Here is a 21,868-nt window from a genome sequence, read left to right on the forward strand (position 1 = left end):
TTTAAACTTCTCAGCCCAGTAGGTCCTAGAAACTGTTCCCATGGTAACCCTCAGTCAAACAGGTTAGCTTAGGCTGTCAGACTCAGGCATAATAGAAAGAGAAATGTTGGGTGCTCTTGTTCATGATGCTTCAGAAAGAGATAGTACTGATTATTGAATAGACTGAAAGTCAGAATGGTTATTGAACCATATATGAAACATGAAATTAGTGACCTAAAAAGCTACAACTTCTAAAATTTACATGTACCAAAGAAAATCAATGGGAAAAAATAGACCATAAATTTTCTAGTGACAATTAGCTATTGTTTTTGGAGGATCTACTAAATATTGGGTATTGGGCTAGGTAATTTATGCTATCTCGTTTGTTTCCCCACAAATATCTAGTCATAATAGGTTTTAGTATTTCCATAATTTACCTGAAGCAACTGATGCTCAAAGAACTAAAATAAGAGACTATCACTTAAGTGGGATTTGAACCAGGTCTACCTATCTCCAAAATTTCTGCTTTTATCATGATATCTCACTTTTTGAGCATCTATCAGGCATCGTCTAGAAGAACAAGTCATGGTTTATGCTGAGGGAGTTCACCACCAATTAAGTATAGATGTGAAAGGTAGCATTTGGGAAATCATTTTGGTTCCAAGATCTTGCAGTCTGGGGAGCGTAGCATAATAGAGTCATAAAATTTATAGTTAAAGAATAGCCTTGAGTGCCATCTCCTCCAGCCTCTGCTCCACAGAGTAGTCTTGAGAAACCCATTTAATTTCTTTGTGCCTCAGTGTTTTCATCTGTGAAGTGAGATAATACCTAATGGATGTTTTGAAGATCAAATGAGAAAGTGCATTTAAAGGTGCTATATAAAATATAAAATGTGACATATGGCTATTATCATTATCCTACATAGCACATAAAATCTTGGAATATCACTTCAGCATACGTTTCTTTCCACTTAAAAATGCCAGGTTGAATTCTTTCCTCAAGAATGTTTTGTTTAATCCCCAAAATTAAGAGCTGCACAACTTCCACCTCACGTCCATATTGGAAGTCAGGAAATAATTACTGCATTAGTATATATAATAATATGCTATTTTGTGCGCGCACACACACACAGAGGAACTTAGTAAGGAAATATCATTTGTATGTATTTTATAGTGCTTAATGTGTAAGAATGTAGTTGCTCTGCACTCTGGTTGGGCAGAGCAAATAGAGTCAAATTGGAAGCTGAAGGTCCAAAGATGAGCTATTTGATCAAGGCAATGGCAGTACAACAAACAAATTCAAGGTTATAATCTGGCAGCCTATGGGCTAGGAGTGGCTGAAAATGTGTTTTCTTTGACCAACATAGCTTTATTTTGTTGTAATTGTGCTTTTTAATGATGCATTTAGACAAGGCACATACCCTCCTGTTTACTAACTATGTCATTATCCAATCCTCTTACACTTGATTGCTTCTCACATTTATATTACCTGCCTGACATCTGAGTTTGGAGCCCTTTACCAAATAAGAGGCAAAAGAAGTGAGGACTCTGTATTATGAAATCATAAAGATAGAAATGGGTGTTTCTGAGCATGTAAAATATGAAAGGCAGAGCTGACATGAATGTGGACTCAGGCACAGAGAGAGAGCTGACATACTCTACCTGAAAAGATATATTTAGGATCTGTATAAAGAAGTCTAGTATTACACAGCAGATTGTAAATATTCATTCGGCAAGTATTTGTCAAGAATCTGCTGGATGAGTTTCATAGCAGTTTCTGGCATTGCGTAATAAGCACTATGTATGTTAATGTTCTTTATTATGAAATCATCATCATCCTTATCATCATCATTGCTATTATTATTGGTCAGATACAATTCTAGGAAGGACAAAGTCACATAAGATCTGCCTTTCTCTTTACTCCCAAGTAGAGTGTACCCCAGTGCCGTGCACAGTTCCTGGTACATGCTGGTTGCTCAAAACATAAGAATGATTGAATAAATAAAGGAAGATTTGAGAAGACCACCCCTAGCCTTTGACATCAACAACAAATTCTGCTCTGACAATTTCTGAAACAGCCTTGCGAATAATTCTAAGAAAGTGTCAGGAGCAGCCCTGGGACTTTGGGACTTTGATCTTCCTGAAGGACCTGAAGGAAAAGACTCTCTTGCTGGAAAAGGTTTCCTGAGGGCTAGACGGGAGGGTAAGCGGATGAATTACATAACGTCAGCAGAGAATTGTGGCCATAAGTGCTATATAAGCACCGGACATCATTAATATTACTACTCAAAAGACCTGAGCATCCCATTACGTCTTATGTGGTAACCTTAGCACAGCAGAATTTTCTAAGTGTTCCCTCTAAAATACCCTCTAATAAGTTTAACCATTGATTGGGTTGCCAGCTGGAGCATTGGTAATGCTCTAGAGGCATGTCATACAGGGAGATTTGGTGCAGCCAGCACTTGCTCAAACTCTCATCAGGTCTTAGTTGAACTGTTACAACAGCCTCCTTACTGTCTACTGGCCTTAGACGGTCCATGTTGGCCAATTCCTAACTATACTGCTCCATACTCCTAACTATATTGATCTTTCTAAACTGTGGTCTGTCTAATCATGTCACTTTTCTGCATTAAAACAGCTTATGATTTCTTTCTGCCTAAAAAATATCCAAATTCTTTAACAAGGCACAACTTGGAGTGGGGTATCAACCCTCTACTCTGAGCATCCTACCACTATCTAACCACCCCAAAGGACCATGGGGTCTCCTCCCACTTCTCCAGATGAGTTTTCTGACCTTTGTTCCCCTGATAAACTTCTGAGCATCTTTCAAGCATCACTTCCACCCTGAAACCTTCCCTCATACTCATCCATAGAAGCAGAATTGTTTTCTTCTCTACATGCCTATAGCACAGAATAATTCTCTTGTATTGACCAGGACCTTTGGCTGCAAATTTTGGAAATCCGGCTTAAACAACTTAAGGCATAAACTGGGATTTATTCACAGTTATGTCACCAAACTGTACATTGGCTGGGCCGTAGGATGACTGAGACCAGATCCTCAGCCCAAACCAGGGATTCTCCTTCAAGCAACTTCATTGGGTGGAAATTACAGACACTACTTCTCCAGCTTTGCATCCATATATACTTGAAACCAGAGTAGAAAGAGCTCCTTCCCGCTAATTCCAGTCATAAAATTTCAGAGCAAGCTCTCTGGTTGGCTGGCTTGGTCCACATATGCATCCTTTTAACTAGTTTCATGGACAGGAGACTGGGTAGTATGATTCACGCAGACTGAGCCAAGGTAACTCTTGCTCTGACCTAGAAGTGGGGCACCATAATTAGCATAAGTAGGAAAAAACAGTGCTTCAAAAGAAGAGGGTACACTCGAAGAAGAGATTCCAGACACATGTATCAACTGGACAGTTTTTCAAAGTTTGTATCTAATGACACTCAGATTGTGTTATAATTGTGCACTTGAGTGTGCCTCTCTCACTAGAGCCTGAGCTTCTGGAGTTCAAGAACCCTGTCTTACTCACTTGCCTGTTGCCAATACCTAGCACGATGCCTGACACCAAGTTGGCACTTCGCTAATGTTTGTTTGTTGCTGAATTAATAAATGGATAGTTCTCCAATGTTCTGTGAACAAAACATCCAGTGAACATGATTGCAGAATTCCATAGTGTTTTGAAGTTAGTTAAATGGGTGTATATAGAACCCTATAGTTTAAAGGTCATTCAGTGATTCAAAACTAAAACACAGTAACTTTTGAAGTACAACTAATATTTATTGCGTTCACACTATTTTTTATAAAAGCCATTTAATCCTTACAAAGATCCATGAGTTTTAGGAATTACCCCTGTTTTATAAATTAAGAAGATGACGTTACGAGATCCTTGGGCTTTCCCAAGCTCTCACAAATAATAGGCTGCAGAGAAGGTATAGAAACTCAGGCCCTCTGATTCCAAATCTGTTGCTGTGTTCTTAAATTATTCAACCTCTTTGAATAAAATAACACATTTCTGAAGATTGTTGTAAGGAATAAAAGACAACACAAATATCACATGCCCAATGCAAAGGCTGGCCCAGATTAAGGCATCAATAGATAGCAGTTTCGTTATTCGTCAAGGATGGTAGAAGACTTCCTGGGACTTCTAACTGGCACATATATCTGTGGTCAGTTCTCATCCTTCAGAGACTCATCCTGCATTTTTCTCCTCTTTAATCCTATTCACTCTATCTCCAGTAGCTTCTCCCCCACAGGACTGGCTGTAGAACAAGTCACAGGCTCCTGGGCTCCCCCTTCCTTGCTAAAGCCAGGCCACAGGCCGCTTTTCCTGCCTCAGGTAGCTTACCTCCAGTTCAGAAAAGAGAAATACTAAGAGGCATAAGGACATGTGGATCCTAGACCTTGTTCTGACATCAATTAACCGTGATACATTTGTGCAACTGTTCTCTCAAGTGTGAAATGAGAGTGTTGGACCAGAGAAATTTTTATATTAAACTTTATTATGCAAAAGAAATTTCAGTGAAAATGTTTTCACTGGAGAGTCAAGCAATACCATTACCAGTCTCAGAAAAAAAGTTTTAAATATTTTTCAATCCACCAAATAAATCAGCCTTGGCCTTGCCTAAGTTTATCAGACCCATTTCTGTTACTTTGAACTTTTCCTTCTTGCTCCACTCCTCAGCAGCCATCACATGCCTGCAGCATACATTCAGAATTTTTTCCTGAATATAGATTCCAGGAAAAGCTGGAGCAAAGAGGACACAGAAGAAAGAAATAGCATAGATGACATTTCTTTTAGGCTCACTGCCTAGATCTTACTTGGCCTGCTGCCTTCTTCTCGTTAGTCCCACTGACTGAATCTGATTAGCCCACCCTGATTTATTTTTGGCAACCTGGTATCACATGGGCCAATGCTTGTTTTCATGGATTATACAATCATCCCCAAAGCTGTCGCTAGCATTTGGAAGATTAGTCCTTTTCCCTGGAAGATTTCACTGTCTATGAAGCATCATGACACATGCATCATCTATTTCTTAAACACTTGACAAAATTGAGTCTATTTATATTTATTCCTCCTTTCATTATCATGAACACTTTCAGTTATTGGCTGTTAAAACAGAGAGAAAAAATTCTTAATAGTTATGAATTTGATGTTTGTAAACCTATTGTTTTTTGAGTTAGTGAATCTGTTTCTATAATCAATAATGAATAAAAGCCAGATTTCAATTCTTTTGGATATTCAATGCTTGGTTTAGTCTCACAGTGCCACTCAGACCACTGGCAATAAAGAATGGGTCACATTTTATGTATGGTTCCAGAAGTACAGAACTCAATATTAGAAACCTGCCCAGGTGTGTGAGGATGAGAGACAATGTGGATAGAGGGACATTTTAAAAGCCAATCCCTGCTGACTATCCCTTATGACAGAAATCTGCCTAAAACCACTTAAATCACAAAGCACCTAGCATATGCCAATCATTGGTCCTAGAGCTGGAGATGCAGCTAGAAATAAGATAGAGTCCCTTCCCTTCAAGGACTTAGGGTCTGGTATGGTTAGAATATCATGGACACACTTAAGTCTACCAAATTTTAAGATAGAATTAAATTTCTGTTATTGACTAAATATTCTTTATAAGTACTAGGACCTGTAAAAACTAGATTTCTAAAAAAATTAAATAATAAAAAATATCAATACATTTTTAAGTCTATATAGCCTCTTTTATAATACTGATAGGTATATGCTGAATGCTTGATTTGGCTGCTGACAATATGTGAGGTACCAAAATTAATAAGTAGATTAATTCTAAGAAGCAGCTGGATGCCCACATATAATTAATGCAATCAGCAATCCTTTCATTCATTTAACAAACACTTGTCAGTTGTATAGTGTATGTCAGACTCAGTATTAGGAAAATAAATCAACAAGGAAAGACAAAGAGACATGTGGAATAATAGTGGAGCTCAGTTTGGGTACTTGTGCAGCTCAGGAGTTAAGAGTCCAAAGTATATGTCCAACCTTGGGCAAGTGACTTGATCTTTCTGAGCCTCAGTTTCTTCAGCTAAAAACTGAGATTGAAGATAATAATACTTATCTCATGAGGTCATTTTGAATATTAAATGAAATGATTATGTACATAGACTGCCTAGTTCAATACCTGGGTCCTTGTAAGTCTTGACAAGTTTCAGCAATTTTTCTGTCCCAATTTCATAGAAGAGAAATCTGAGGCTCAGAGCAGTGAAATGACTTTCCCAGGACACTGCATACCCAGCAGATAAATTAAAAAGAAAACAGCAAGTGATACAAAGTACATAAGTCTAGTCTGAGTCCAGAAGGACTGATTCTGCCTGTGGGGTGTGGGAAAAAAATCAGAGAGGAATATTTGAACCAACTACACAAATGATTTCTCAAATACTGTCCATAAACCTTGATCTGGAAACTTTGAACAAAGTTTTCAGTCTGCTAACTTTTAGACTCTTTTCAGTTTGCTGACTTTCCTATACATGCCTGTAGAACCTCAGTCTGGTCTCTTCTTCAAAGAGCATCTTAGCTTCTCTTTTTAACGGCAGGCTAATGTTTAATGAGGAGGATTGTCACAGGTTTCTCAGTCGTGACTTTTTTTATTTGCAGCACTGACAGGTGAGAAGTGAGAGAGGAAATAACGGCCTTGAAACATTCTAGAATTTTCCTAGGACTACCACAACATCACTCCCTCTAAAGTAAAATAGTATGCTTCTTCAAACCATACAACTTCTCTAACATAACTGAAACCAAGGACTTCCAGGAAAGTTGAGAGCCGAGATGATTTTCATTCATTGATAATTTGCTCCTTTCCATGATGTTTATTTTGTGTTTATTTAATGACACAATCCATGAACTTGAAGCAGCTTTTCAACAGAGAAAAATTCTCAAAGTAAAAGCCTGAGAAGATCATTAGTCATAATAGGGTTAATCTCTCTCATTCTGCTTTTTCTTGTATGCTAAAGTACCTGTGTAACTCTATTTTACAAAGTAATACCACAAACATTAGTTTTGGAAGAATTGTCTCAGTATAATTTTATTGCTAATAATCTGAATTTGACCTCCATTTCCTTTTCTTCTCTTTTCTTAAACAGAATGCTACAACATTCCATGTAACTGTCCAAGATGATAACAGCATTGTTATCTCTTTAGAAGCTTCAGATGTCATGAGTCCATCATCTGTGTACGTTGTGAAGATAACCGGTGAATCAAAAAATTACTTCTTCGAATTTGAGGAATTCAACAGCACTTTGCCCCCTCCTATTACCTTTAAGGCCAATTATCATGGCCTTTATTACATAATCACTCTGGTAGTGGTAAATGGAAATGTGGTTACCAAGCCATCCAGATCGATCACTGTGTTAACAAGTAAGCATCATGTGTAATATTGTCCTCTGTGGTTCTTCTTTGAGTGTATTCCCAAGGGGCTCTCATTGAAAGAGAGTTAGTCCAGAATGACAAGATCAATTGCCTTGAAGTTAAGTGACATAGATTCAAAGTTCTGCCTTATATTAAGAATACAGTTTCTTGCCAAAGTTTGATAATGTTTTACTTTATTACCTTTTGTCAAGCAAAAATCTGTATTGAACCCCAAAAAGTAAACCTTAATAAGGTAGTATATTGTAAGACTGACTGAGAATTTTAGATTCATGATTGGACCATGTAATTTTCTGCTCTGTAACTCAATAGTACGATTATAACTAAGTTATTTTTTTCCAGGACATGCATTCTCATATAAGCAATTTGGTTTTTGAGATGATGAATTTATAGTCATATTCAGCCTGCTCAAATTTAATTATACATTTTTAGCTGAGAGAGAAAAAAAGATATCATTATCAGTTGCTATTCCCCACCTCACCCTCCAAATAGCCTTGGCTTCCACTGCCCAAGAAAAATGCCAAGAAAAAAAGTCATTGGCATTTTAATCTTCAGTAGTCTATATCTTAAAGAGTTAATGCTGGTATTAGGAATTTTTTGGAGTGGTTTTAACTCCATGAGATCTTCACTTCACTCTCTGACTTTAATATGTAATCTCAAAGTAAAATATGGCTCTACTATATATGTTGAGATATGGAAGAGAAACCATTACCTATAAGATGGCAGAGTTTATCACTAGAGCAATTTAGTGGCTCAGCGAAGTTCTTTTTGTTCATCGTTCTTCAGTGCAAATTTCCCAGGGGCTGCAATTTTTAAAATGCTGGTTATATGTTGTCATTTTGGCCACAATTAAAGAAAGGGACATAAAGATATTTTCTGTTGGGATAAAAGGAAACAGAAACACCAAAAAGCAAGAACTCAGAATCAAGCTAGAGGACATATTTTTGACATGTCTGTCAAAAATTAATTAAAAGTTTCCCTTGGCTAAGTCCCGGGATCAGTACTGAGTCCTAAAAATTAGGAATGGCACCAACTCAAGACCTTCAAGGTTCATAGATATAATGAACAAATCTAGGACCTAGCTGAATTAAAGGAAGAACTTGCCTGGTAAAACACTGTATTAAACAAATTGCAGAAAAATGAGAATTGGGAGTTAATAGATCCAGGCAACAGATCTAGGTAGATACTGCTTATAATACAACTCCTTGAAAACAGAAGCTCTGTCTTACTCGCCTTCATAATTTCATAAACACCTAGCATGAGCCTTACACTTAATAGATGGTCAACAAATATTAAATCAATTTAGCTGAGGAAGTAACAGAAGAAAGAGCCATGAAAAAAAGACTAAGACACAAAGCAAAATAAAACAGCAGTGCCTATTGCTGACCCAACATTCATTAGCATGCACTCAGCCACTTCAGATGACCAAGTGGGAGAAGTCAGCCCTTGAGCTAATGGTTCATAAAGAAATTTGTTAAGTAAGTAAGTGCTAAAAGATTTCTGGAATATCTCCTTGATATTATTTTAGCATGTGCAATGAGTTCTATTCAAAATATTTTCTATTCTCCTTTGTGATTTCTTCTTCGATACATGGGCTTAGAAGTGTGCTGTTGAATGTCCAAAAATTTGGTGACTTTGCAGAGATCTTTTCATTGATTTCTAGGTAAATGCAGTTGTGATCAGGGAACATACTTTGTATGATTTCAATGGCTTGAAAATTGTGGTGTTCTGTGTCATGGCCCCAAATATGCTCCATCTTGATGTGTATTCTGTGAGCACTGGTTGGGTGAATTTTCAATAAATGTCAGTAGGTCAAGTTGGTTGTTCAGTTCTTCTCTACCCTTCTGATTTTCTGTCCATTGTTCTAACAGTGACAGAGAAGAGTGTGATAGTCTCCACCTCTCTCTGTGGATTTGTCTATTTCTCCTTTCCCTTCTTTTAGTTTATGCATTACGTATTTTGAAGCTCTATTGGTTTGTTGTTAGGTGCAAACACTTTTAGGATTACTATGTCTCCTTGATGAGCTAACCATTTTATCTGTATGCAATGACCCTCTTCATCGTAAGTAATATGCCTTGTGTTGAAGACTATTTTGTCTGATATCAATATAGACATCTTAGTTTTCTTTTGTTAGGTATTTTCATAGTCTACTTATTTCTTCCTTTTAATTTCAACCTCCTTATATCTTTATATGTAAATAGATTTCTTGTAGACAGCTTAGAGTTGGATCTTGCTTTTTGTCCAACCTAAAAATCTCTATTTTTTAATTGGAGTGTTTGACCTAGCACTATCCAATAAAAAGAGAAGGGTAACCACATACATAATATTAAATTTTCTGCTAGACACATTAAAAAACTTTCTGAAAAGTTGAAATTAATTTTTTCCCTTTTTTTCTTTTCTTTTCTTTTTTTTTTTTGAGGAAGATTAGCCCTGAACTAACATCCCTGCCCATCTTCCTCTACTTTATATGTGGGACACCTTCCACCGCATGGCTTGAACAGCAGTGTATAGGTCCTTGCCCAGGATTCAAACCAGTGAACCCCGGGCTGCTAAAGTGGAGTGTGCAAACTTAACTGCTACGACACTGGGCAGCCCCCAAAATAATTTTAATAATACAGTTTACCTCACCCATTCAAAATACTATTCAATTATCTTCAAAATATTATTTAAAATATTCACTCAAAATATTATTATTTCCATATATAGTCAATATAAAGTTTATACATTTTTCACTCAAACATAATTCATTAAAATTAAATAAAATTAAAAATTCAGTTTCTCAGTTACACTAGCCCATAAGTGCTCAATAGCCATATGTGGCTAGTGGCTACAAATTTAGACAGTGCAAGTTTAGATCATTTTTATTTAATATAATAATTTACATGTTGAATTTAATTTAAATGTACCACATTACTAGACTGTTCCTGTGAGGGGTTGAGCTGTGTTTAAGGTACTAGTCACCTTTAGTTCATCACAGATTTCAAATTCTTCCAGTCAGCGGTAGGCCATCAGCAGTAGTAGAGGGTATTTCTGCATTCGAGTTCTACCCTCAGGGTTTAGCAGGCCCTGAACACCTGCACCACAGAAAGGTTCCATGATTTTGCCCCCCCCCCCCCCAGCAAAAGACTGCTATTGCTTTTTACTCAGTGCTAAGTTTTTGGTGGGGACACGGAAAGTTCTTGGTTCCGCTGGTCCAGCCTGAGGCTTAGGCAGACCCTGGGATCCTAAGTGGGGTATTCTCAGCATTCCTACCCCTCACTATATGCTGATGGCCAAAATTTCCCTTAAATCCGTGGAAGGTCTTGGGCTGGAAAGTTTCCTGCCTCTTCTCCAGTAGTAGCAGAACTCTATGTTGTATTAGCGCACAATCATGAGTCCAACAGAGTTTGTGCCCCTCTCACAGGAACAGAAATCCTTCGCTTCAGAAGCTAGCGGCGGGCAGGGTTGGGGAATCCATCTTTGCCTCTGAGAACTGGGAGGGAAAGAATTTTCTACCCTTCTCCAACGCCTTAAGTCTTATGCTTCGTATTCAAGAAAGGTCCTGGGAATTGAGTAAGATTTCTTCCTGATGTCCTAGTGACACCAATTATCACCTGCGTACCTGTACCCCTAAGGTTGGCTTCCCTCAATGATTCTCATGAGCACCTGATGGAGGCCCAGGAAAGGAGCTAGAGAGAGAGCGTAGACTCTACTTGTGTCTGGGATTCCCAATCGTTCTAAACCACCACTATCCTAGAATTTTGGGTAATGGAAATGTTCTATATCTACACTATTCAATACAGTAGCCAACAATTTTTAATTTTATTTAATTTTGATTCATTCTAAGTTTAATTTAAATAGCCACAGATGGCTAATAAGCTACCTTATTAGACAAAGCAGCTCTAAACTGTCATTTAGAACACACTTAGCCCTTAGGAATCAGTAAAATCCTAGTTGCTTTCTTCTTTCTTGCTTTGATGGTGCTCCCCTCTTCCTGCTATGCTCTGCTAAAGGTGAAACAGTTAGTATCCTTTCTCTCCTCACAGGGAATTTAGTTGATTTGGTTGCCTTGCAATCTCACCTCTCTGATGGACTCAAGAAAAGTTATGATCTCATGGATTACTTGGTTTTTTCTTCTTGTTGCTGGGGATTGGGGATTGACATTGACTTTCAGCTTTCTACATCTTAAGTGAAAGGGAAAATTTGCACTGATTTCTAAAGAGTAAAAATGAATAAATGGTGGTTGACTGTCTCTCACTTTCTATCCCGTTTTTAAAGACTCAGTTACATCATATCAGATTCTGAAAGTGATAATAGGTTTGGAATATAAAAACTGGGGATTCATGCACAAAAATTTCTGGGACATTAGGCATGAGGTGACATTAGGTGGCATTTGGGTTTCAGCTTCCTCCTTTAAAAAAGAAGGAATTAAAGTACACAATGACTAAGATTACTTTTGAGCTCTAAAATTACTATTATTTGTCAGTTGACGTATTTTTGTCCTCTTATTTTTCTAATGGGAAGCTTTTTAAAAAAGTTTAGAAAACATTTGTAGGATCTGCTCATAGAGTTGACACTTAGCTCTTGAGAATAAAAGGGTACATTGGTTGCAATCACTTATTGTGTGTTAGATCCTTGTCCTGATGAAATAAGCAGTGACAGAGAAATTGGCCCTAGGGCAGTCCTTTGATATTTCTCTATAGCTGTTCTGAGTCTGGTGCTCTCAGAGAAAGCTGAGGAAGTTGGCAAAGAATAAATTCAGCACAAACGAGTCATTTGGCCAGTTCAAAGAGTTTCACAACCCTTAGGTTCTGACATCTTGTTAATATTTAATTGATTGAGAATCCTTAGTATATCGCATACAATATAGAGAGAAGGAATAGTTTCTCAATAGATAAAATAATACATGAAAACAATTGCTTAGAAATTGGGGAAATGTTATTTATACACAGCTGTCTCCTAAGTTAGTAAAGGTCTAGAGATAGTGGCCATAAACATTTCAGAACACATACAGAGGCACTCTACAAATATAATGGCACAATTCTGAACTGCAAGAAGTTAAGTTGTCATTGATCTGTGGTTCCAGAAAATAACAGGAAAGATGGCTAGAAAAGTCAGGAAGAACCTTGAATACTTTACAAAATAGTTTAGACCTTAATCTGTAAGTGATGAAGAATGATGACCAATCTTGTACAAAGAAATGACATAAAATGATTTGATTGGGGAAATCTCCTTCTTGTAATAGAGTGAAAAAGCACAGGATCCTAAATCCTGCATTGGAATGGACAAATTATCAAACAGGTATTTTGAGTGGGGGCTTCAAAGCATTAACGTTAGAGCCAAAGAAATCTGGACACTATAATGTAGCCTTTGGCGGATTATTACTTTCTCTAAATCTTGGTTTTCTAATATGTAATATATCCCAGGTGTTGGCAAACATATTTTTGTAAAGGCCTAGGCAATAAATATTTTATGCTTTGTGAGCCATACAGTCCATGTTGCAATTATTCAACTGTGCTGTTTCAGCACAAAAGCAGCCAAAACACTATATAAGCAAACAAGCATGGCTGTGTTCTAATAAAACTTTATTTAAAGACACCAAAATTTGGATTTCATGTAATTTTCATGTGTCATAAAACATTATTCTTCTGTTGATTTTTGTCAACCATTTAAAAATGTAAAAGCCATTCTTAGCTCATAAATCATACAAAAACATGTGGCAGGCCAGATTTGGTTTATAGGCCATAGTCTACTGAGTTGGTAGAGGGTACTATAAAATAATGTAAATTTTTTGCAATGAAAAAAAGTGTAAATAAACTCCTTACCAAAGTGTGTAATGCCTCATATAAGATCAGTAAATACACGCAGTGCCAATGGTATTAAATAGAAAATTACTCAAGGGGTCAGGAACAAAGGAGAATCAAAACAGATCGGGCAGGGAAAAGCCAGTGAAGTGGAGGGGAATGGTTTAAGTCAGAGACTCTGATAAAAGTGAGAGTATCAGGGAGCCTGCAGATTAGAAGTTTTGAGCAGAAATAAATAAGAAAAATTAAGATGAGATTGGAGGTAGTGATAATAATTTAGAAAGTGGTTGAAACATTGCAGGAAAGAACTGATGAAGACGAACTAAGGTAGTGGGTGTGATGATAGCTACCCATCCTGGACCATCGATGGCTGCTGCTGCCAGCTCACCTCAGTGGTCTGCTTGGATATAGCTGAGCCACCAGGTGGGGTCTCAAGGCGACATCCAAACACGGGACAGGCGTTCTGGCCTGAGATCCAACATAAGTCCCTTTTCTATACTCCTGCCATCAGATGAGAGGGCCTAATCCCAGGCTCCTCTCCCTCAAGAGGACTATGTCAGAAGAGACACATTCTTAGGTTGATCACATCAAAAGAAAAGGATACTGGTCACTGACTCAACATCTTGCTCAAAACAGAGCAATCTCAGAAAGTAGCATCTCTCAACACTCAACAGTTACTAACAAGTACAGGGCTACTTCTACTTTCTTTCAACAGTATTTGCTTCACATTCACTTTTGTTTCATCATCTTCTATCTGAGATAGTCACATCCAGAACTTTAAAAAACTTCCTATTTATGATCTGTCAAAAATGGTTCAAAAGTAATTAAGGAACATAAAATATCTTCAAGTTCAACATGAGTTTTCATTATGTGGGACACCTAATGAGGTAAAAAATGATTATATTAAATATCATTTTTAGATTTTTTATTAAAAGAAAAAATTGGAATTTAACATTAAGGTTTCTGGTAAAAATAAGGCAGTAAATTCCTGCTTTGTCATATACTCTTTGCTGTTACCACAAAACAAAAAGAAGACTAGAAATGCATTGCTAAGCTGAAAAATATGACAGTTGTCTCTATTAGTCAGTAAGGAAAGAAAAACTGAAAGTAGGGAAGTGGGCTGGAGTCACAGGGCCTCTGTGCTCTGGGTCTGGAAAAAGATGGTAGCAAATCTGGACCCCAGGAGAGTAAGAAGTATTGAAATGCTCCACACTAGATAGGGCACAGAGCCATGCTCTCTGCTGGGAACGAAGATTCTTCCTGTTTGTAAAAAAGGTATATAAGGAGGCTTGGGGATACAGGGAACACACATTCAGCCTTAGTATCAAGGACCAGGCTTCATTACCCTGTGACTCAGGGAATGAATTTGTGATAGCCAATACATCATCTGCAATATCAAGAACCCCAAAATAATGTTATATGCCCTGGTTCTAGACTAGGGGTTGTGGTGAGCTGAAAGGAAACAATGACCAAACTCCTCAATAGCAAGGAGTAAGAAAGAATTGGGGCAATGAGAAAACATAAAATTGGCTTAAGGCCTATATTTTAAAACACACAAAGAAATCCATGCTAAAAAAGATAGATATCAAAATAACAACTATAATATTTCAGATTATATTTTATATAACAATCTAACAAAAACTTACAGTACATTATGATGTTCAAAGTGATAAATGCAAAAATTACATCCATTAAAGAAGATCAAGAAATAATGAAACAAAAATTGACAGAAATAAAACAAAAACATATAGAATAAATATAAATAGATAAAAAAAATTTTAAATGAAAAATACAATCATTTAAATTAATTTAATACTTTGGTTAAGCTAGGAAAAATTAACTTAATTATTTAACTGATCTTAATAAAAATATTCAAAATAAATAAAATCTTCTGAACATAAAAGAAATAAAGTTAACTAATTGAAAAACTTCAGTAGACAGGGTAAATTCTATACTCATAACTGCTAAACAGAGTTAGTAAATTGAAAGATAATACTGTGCAATTGCCCCATAATTTAACACAGTGAGAGAATTCACAGGTGTGGAGGTGGGAGAGGCTCTAATTAAGGAGGTTAAGAGTTTGAGAAAAAGAGAATGAGGGAATCATGGGCACAATATATGTAGAGATGACTATGAGAATTTCCAAGACTTGAAGAATGACATGAATCCACAGATTGACAAAGTACTCCAAGGACATAGTAGGGTAATTCAAAAATAAGAGCACAACTAGATATGTGAGGGTGAAACTGCAGATTATCAAGGATAAATAAGTGTAGAAGGTGCCAAAGAAAAAAATCATGGTATCTACAATGGAATAGCTATTACATTGACAGAAGTTTTTACTCTTCCACAATAATTGGTGCAAGAAGATAATAGAGCAATATCTTCCAAGTACTGAGGGGAAATCTGTCTACCTAGAATTTTATACCTTGCTAAACTACATCAAGAGTAAAGAAATTTTCTAGTGTAAAAAGCCTAGATGAACTTGACATCCATACTCTAACTTAAATAATTATTAAATGTTGTGTTTCAGCACGAAAAAAGGTGGATCTAGAGGGAAGGCATGGGACACAATTTTAAAAAGCGACAATGGAAATGTTGTATATGACAAAGTTTACAATACAAATTAGCACAGGAAAATGGAAAAGAATCCATGAAACAGGCAAAAGAACCAAATAATTCTAAGAAAAGGAGAGCTGAGTGACCCATAAACATATGAAAAGATAATCAACCTCCGTCAGGAACAGCCAATTAAAAGAGACAAAATTGCACACATCTCGCAGTAGCAAAGGTTAAAAAGGCTGATACAATCAAGTGTTGGAAAAGAACATGGAGAAAGAGGAACTATCATACGCTGTTGCTAGATATGTAAATTGACATAAAGTTAGAACACATTTTGACAACATCTCATACAGTTGAGGATGTGCATACTCTATTATCCAGGATTTCCAACCTAAGGGAACATGTCCCAGAACTTTTATTGCAGAATTATTTGCAAAAGTGAATGATTGAAAACAACTCGCCAACAGCAAAAAAGGAAAACAGATAAATTGTACAGTTGGTAGAGTTATAAAATGGACACTAAAATGAAATTTCTAGAGATAATTGCGTCAAGATGGATTAATCTCCAAAGTAATGTTAGGTGATAAAATTAAGCACAGAATGATACATATAATATGAAACCATTAGCATAATATTTTGAAACATGTGAAATAACATTCCATATGGCTATTGGACACATACAAAGATAAAAGGAAAAAGTATACATGGGAAGATAAACGCCAAATTCAGAGTAATAATTTACCTCTGGCCGAGGCAGAAGGCAAACAAAACCTGGGTAAGTTATAGGGGAGTTTCAACTATATCTTGTAACACTTAATATTTTGAAAAATAAAAAGACCTGAGGACTTGGGGCTGGCCCGGTGGTGTAGCGATTAAGTTTGTGCACTCTGCTTTGTCGGCCCGGGGTTTTCAGGTTCAGATCCAGAGCGTGGACCTATGCACCGCTTATTAAGCCATGCTGTGGCAGGTGTCCCATGTAAAAAGTAGAGAAAGATGAGCATGGATGTTAGCTCAGGTCCAACCTTCCTCAAAAAAAAAAAAGAAAGAAAGAAAGAAAGAAAGTAAAAAAGACCTTAGGACAAAAAAGTAATACACAAAGATAATAAATGATTCACATCTTCTAACAACTCCTTTTCTCTGTCCGGTCCAGCCTGCTTCCTAAGACAAGAAAAGGGAGAGTAATGGGCATACTGACAGAGAAAGGAGTAATGAATTGGATCAAGATTTCACCTTGTCATCATTGAAAAACACATGAGTAGTAACAGCTCTGGTTTATGGCCTATCGGTTAATTTCTAAAAAGAAAAATAATGAGAGAAGTAGCTGGAGGGATAGTAAGATATTTCTAGAGAGTGCATTTGAGTTCTAGTGCAAACAATAATTCTTGGATTAAATATGCCTCAGTAATGTCTGGGCTTGGACTTTAGAATTTACAGCTGACCTGGGTCGCTTATGTTGAAGCTGAAGGAAATATAGGAGGCAAACATGTAAGTTGGCATTTAAAAAATTCTTTTAGTTTAAAATTTAAGCAGCTTGCAGCAGTCAAAAGAAATCACGAAACAAAATATCTGTGCTGTAATCCTCGCATATCTCTTGAATTTCAAATCTGACTGTGGCTTTGATGTGCAGACTTCAGGTCTCTGCATGAAAGGCTGAGTGGACCGCTAACTTCTCTTTTCAGTAGACAGAACCCTGGTGAGCATGGGAAACTGGACTGGGGCAGTGGAAGAATTACGCTCTGTGGCTGCTTTTTGCTATTACCTTTCATTTCGTTTCGTATAGATCCAGAGTCAATAGCTGGATCTGGTAGGCTCTCTGGGTTAGTAATTAGACTGGGTTGAAAGGAAGACCTTAAAATGGTTCAAAACTTCTTTAGGATTAATCAAGGAGAAATACTCAGTCTTCAGGAGTTTGTTTACACGACAGTTAAGTGAGTTCACTCTCTAAACATTACCTTTAAGTAGGAAGACCGAGGATGGAGACAAAGGTAAAACAGAAACATTCTAACAGAGAATATAGCACACAGTCTACAGGGACGTGATCACAATTATGCAGCAACCTGAAGGCCTTCCTAACTTGTGCTAGAGGTTGGCTTGGTTTTTGAGAAAATTCCAGGAAAAATATCAAAGCTTTAACATGTAGCTTCAATCCCTCCGGCATCTCTTCAATCAAAAGTAAAACTAGGTTAAGATCCTGAGGAGCAAAATGAAAGATATTTAGTTATAGATTGAGACAAAATAAGTATTCACTAATTATTTGTTGAATGAACTAAGTCAAATTTTGATTTCTTACATTATTTTTTTTTCTTTTATTTTGAGGAAGATTAGCCCTGAGCTAACTGCTGCCAATCCTCCTCCTTTTGCTGAGGAAGACAGGCCCTGAGCTAACATCCATGCCCATCTTCCTCTACTTTATATGTGGGACATCTACCACAGCATGGCTTTTGCCCAAGTGGTGCCATGTCCACACCCAGGATCCAAACCGGGGAACCCCGGGCTGCCGAGAAGCGGAACGTGCGAACCTAACCACTGCATCACCCAGCTGGCCCCAGATTTCTTACATTATTAAAACTGAAATTTTAAAAGTGTGAAATTTAAACTGAGGATATTGCTTTCATTTAGACCATAGATGAGGTCCTAGAATCCTCTCAATTCTAAAACTTTGAATCAAAATAATTTTTTTCCTATAATACAATAATTGACTCCAAACCAAATATTTAAAAGATCTTTTTGAACAAAATTAATGCAAGTAAAACTTGTCCAATAGTCCCCTCAGAAGGATAGGAGAGCTCTGTCATTTCACAAGACTTTTGCTGGAGGGTGGAATATACAGGAAATGCAGATATATATCTATCACAGTTTCTAAAAATGAGTATTTAAAGCATTTTGTGATGAATTAACAACTCAAGCAAAATGGAAATAAACATTTTTTTAAACTTCTATAGAAAGAGTAGTTTGATAAACACCATAAGCTAGAATTCTTACAACACGGGAGGGTTTACAACCTTATACTTCGTGTAGAAAGATAAGTGCTAAATTCACAAAAAGGAAATAAATGATCACATAGTCAGAGCCACATGATCACAGTCAGAGCCAAAATGTATTTTCTGTTACTGGTCTGTTATTAATATCAAATTTTCTTGGCTTAAGAAAAAGAAAAGTGAATTAGGAATCTAGAGATATAGACTCTGCCACATACTTGTTAAGTTATACTTAACAAGTGATTTAAAATCTCTGAGTTATCATTATTTTCATCTGTTGAATGGCAATAGTAATATTTGCTCTTGCTCAATCTCAGTGTTGTTGCCAAAGGCAGATGGAAAAGTGAACATGAAAGTTCTTTGAAAAGCAGAAATCACCATATAAAATGTACTTTATTAATTCCTGCTAAGAAGACATTCGACTCATGAATACAGAAGAGTTTAGTGCATAACAGATAATAAAAATATGTGCGAAGTTCTGAGAGGTGTGACCCTTGGTGCTTCCAAATACTGATACCTTTCTCCCTTTTCCCCCAATTCCCATTTCTCCATTTACCTCCCTTCTGCAGAACCTCTACCTGTAACCAGTGTTTCAATATATGACTATAAACCTTCTCCTGAAACAGGAGTCCTGTTTGAAATTCATTATCCAGAAAAATATAATGTTTTCACAAGAGTAAACATAAGCTATTGGGAAGGTAAAGACTTCCGGACAATGCTATATAAAGGTAAGAGGCAAAAGGAAGGATGCATAAATGATGGCTATTCCTTTTTACATGATTTTTGCCAATTAGCCTTCTCTCTTGCTTTAAAGAGGTCTTACGATTCACTATTAGACCATAAGTGAACCGTTAAAAATAGTTATTGATTCATGAAAACCTTGTTATGAGGAGTCTTAGAACATGGAACTTATTAGTTTAGTGTCATGTGGCATACATAAGCATAAGAAATACTCAGATTATTATGCCTTACATGTTATTCTTGCCAGAAGTAGTATGTCTGGTGCAGGAAATAAATTCAAACTTAAATTTAGAAGCACCTCACCTAAGCTTTTCCTTTTGGGTGTGTTAGTGGGCATTTCTAGAACTGGGAAGCTAGAGAGATGCCTTTTGCCAAGTTTTGCTTTGGAGATGGTCCAAGATTATTCTCAAAGGCAAAGACAATGCTTTTCAGTTCCTTTGTATATATTTATCTGTATGATCAGCTAAATGAGGGCATTAATATGCAAAATTTGTTTTCACTGTTTTTACTGGTTTGATGGGGACCCTGTGGGGAGGGGAGAGAGTCCAGGGGAATTAATAATTTCAAAAGAGGCGAGTCAACTTCTTTGAGTAGATTCTTTGGGGAATGGAAGCAGAAGAGGGGTGGAGAGGGAAAGGAAGAGAACGAGAGGGCATTCATCTTCACTGGGAGTGAATCACAGGGGAGGAACCTATTCTCAAGCCAACACGCCAGGACATTTCTCTGCAGGGGGTGTAGAGGATGGTGTCAAAGTTGACTGGTTGTAACTGGAAACGTGTTTTGGAGAGGTAGAGAATGGATACTTGAAGCACACACGGCATGGTATCCAGAAGAATGTCACTCGACTTGCTGCTTTTACAAACTCCTTTCTTCCATGGATTTTATTTTTATGAGACATTGTTTAAAACATAGGCAGTGCATTTTATTTTTTACTTTAAAGATAATAAACGTAAACATAGACTCCACTAATTATTGCATTCTTTATTTTTAATGAAAACATTACCTGCAAATTAATAAGTGGGACCTTATTTGCTAATTGATCACATGGAAATACAAGTTCATGAATGATTGAAAAGCAATCACTGGAATCTTTGCTGAGTTAAAAGCCATAAGTTTAAAACTAAATGAATTAATATGCTCTCTTTTTTAAGTCAATTTTTAAAATTATTTTTGGCTTTTTTTTTTTTTTTGGTGCAGATGATTCACCCTGAGCTAACATCCGTTGCCAATCTTTCTCTTTTTTTTGCTTGAGGAAGATTAGCCCTGAGCTAACATCTGCACCAATCTTCCTCTATTTGGTATGTGGGATGCCTCCACAGTATGGCTGATAAGTGGAGTGGGTCCACGCCCGAGATCTGAACCCTAGAGCCCGGGCTGCCGTAGTGGAACACACAGCACTTTAACCCCTTGGCCATGGGGCTGGCCCCTATTTTTGGCTTTTAATTCAATGAGTGGTATTTGTCATTTCTTTCTAACTGGGATTGGATTGCTAAATTTATTATCTTCTCTAATGTTTTCTAAACGAAATCCAAATTTTTATTTTCTTCTTTTTTCGAACAGGACCTGGCTGCCAACTGGCAGATAAACAATTCTATTTTAAAAATAGGCTAAATTTTACAAGCGAGTCTAGTGAAAACATTTCTTGTAGAATTGCTTTCTCCTACGTCAGAAAGTGACAAAATACCTTGAGTTTTTATCTTCAAGTAAATGGCTACTGAAACTTAATCTCTACAGTTTCAAAAATGATCTTCTCTACTTAATACACCAAATGTTCCTGTAATAAAAATTTAACCCCAATTGCATCCAATTCTTGCCAAAAAAAGCCTTTCAGGATTTAGTCTTAAGATCCAAATTTTCACGTCTAGCCTCACGCCAATTTTTTTAGTACTGACCATGCCAGAAGTTGAAGAAAATACTATTTTATGGATATTTAATCATAATTATTTAGAACTTCCTAGAAGTGTGTGGCATTTAAAAGATCAAAATTTTAATATAATTGATTTTTCTCTTCTCAGACTTCTTTAAGGGAAAAACAGTATTTAATCACTGGCTTCCAGGAATATGTTACAGTAATATCACCTTTCAGCTGGTCTCTGAGGCAACTTTTAATAAAAGTACTCTCGTGGAGTACAGCGGTGTGAGTCATGAACCCAAACAGCATAGAACTGGTAAGTGTTCTGAAGAATCAAATTTAGTGAAAAAAGAATAAATTTATATGTTGTCGTATATATACTCTTTATCATTCTAACAAACATTCTGTTCCAGAGCTGAGATAGATAAAAAGCATATATTTTTAATAATCTAAAACAAATTTTCTATCAATGTAAAAGGAACTGAGCAAAATATTCAATAATAAAAATCTAAAATCTTTCAGTGTAATCATAGACCTATAATAGTTGAATGAAAAAGCATGATATTACTAA

The 21,868-nt window shown here is 36.6% G+C and overlaps 1 protein-coding gene across 5 annotated transcripts in view; it reads left to right on the forward strand.

Annotated features, from left to right (window-relative positions):
* The window catches only part of PTPRO (protein tyrosine phosphatase receptor type O), a 223,694-nt gene that overhangs the window by 117,864 nt on the left and 83,962 nt on the right, over nt 1-21,868 (forward strand). For 3 of the 5 annotated variants that reach the window (XM_044775170.2, XM_044775169.2, XM_070495093.1), the window contains exons 2-4: nt 7,099-7,372; nt 19,274-19,432; nt 21,461-21,613. In XM_044775170.2, coding sequence (XP_044631105.1) covers nt 7,099-7,372; nt 19,274-19,432; nt 21,461-21,613 — 586 coding nt within the window. The remainder of the gene's footprint in view (nt 1-7,098; nt 7,373-19,273; nt 19,433-21,460; nt 21,614-21,868) is intronic. The other 2 variants (XM_070495092.1, XM_070495094.1) reach the window with 1 other exon arrangement.

Source organism: Equus asinus, chromosome 22 (genome assembly GCF_041296235.1).
Source record: "Equus asinus isolate D_3611 breed Donkey chromosome 22, EquAss-T2T_v2, whole genome shotgun sequence".
Lineage (NCBI taxonomy): Eukaryota > Metazoa > Chordata > Mammalia > Perissodactyla > Equidae > Equus > Equus asinus.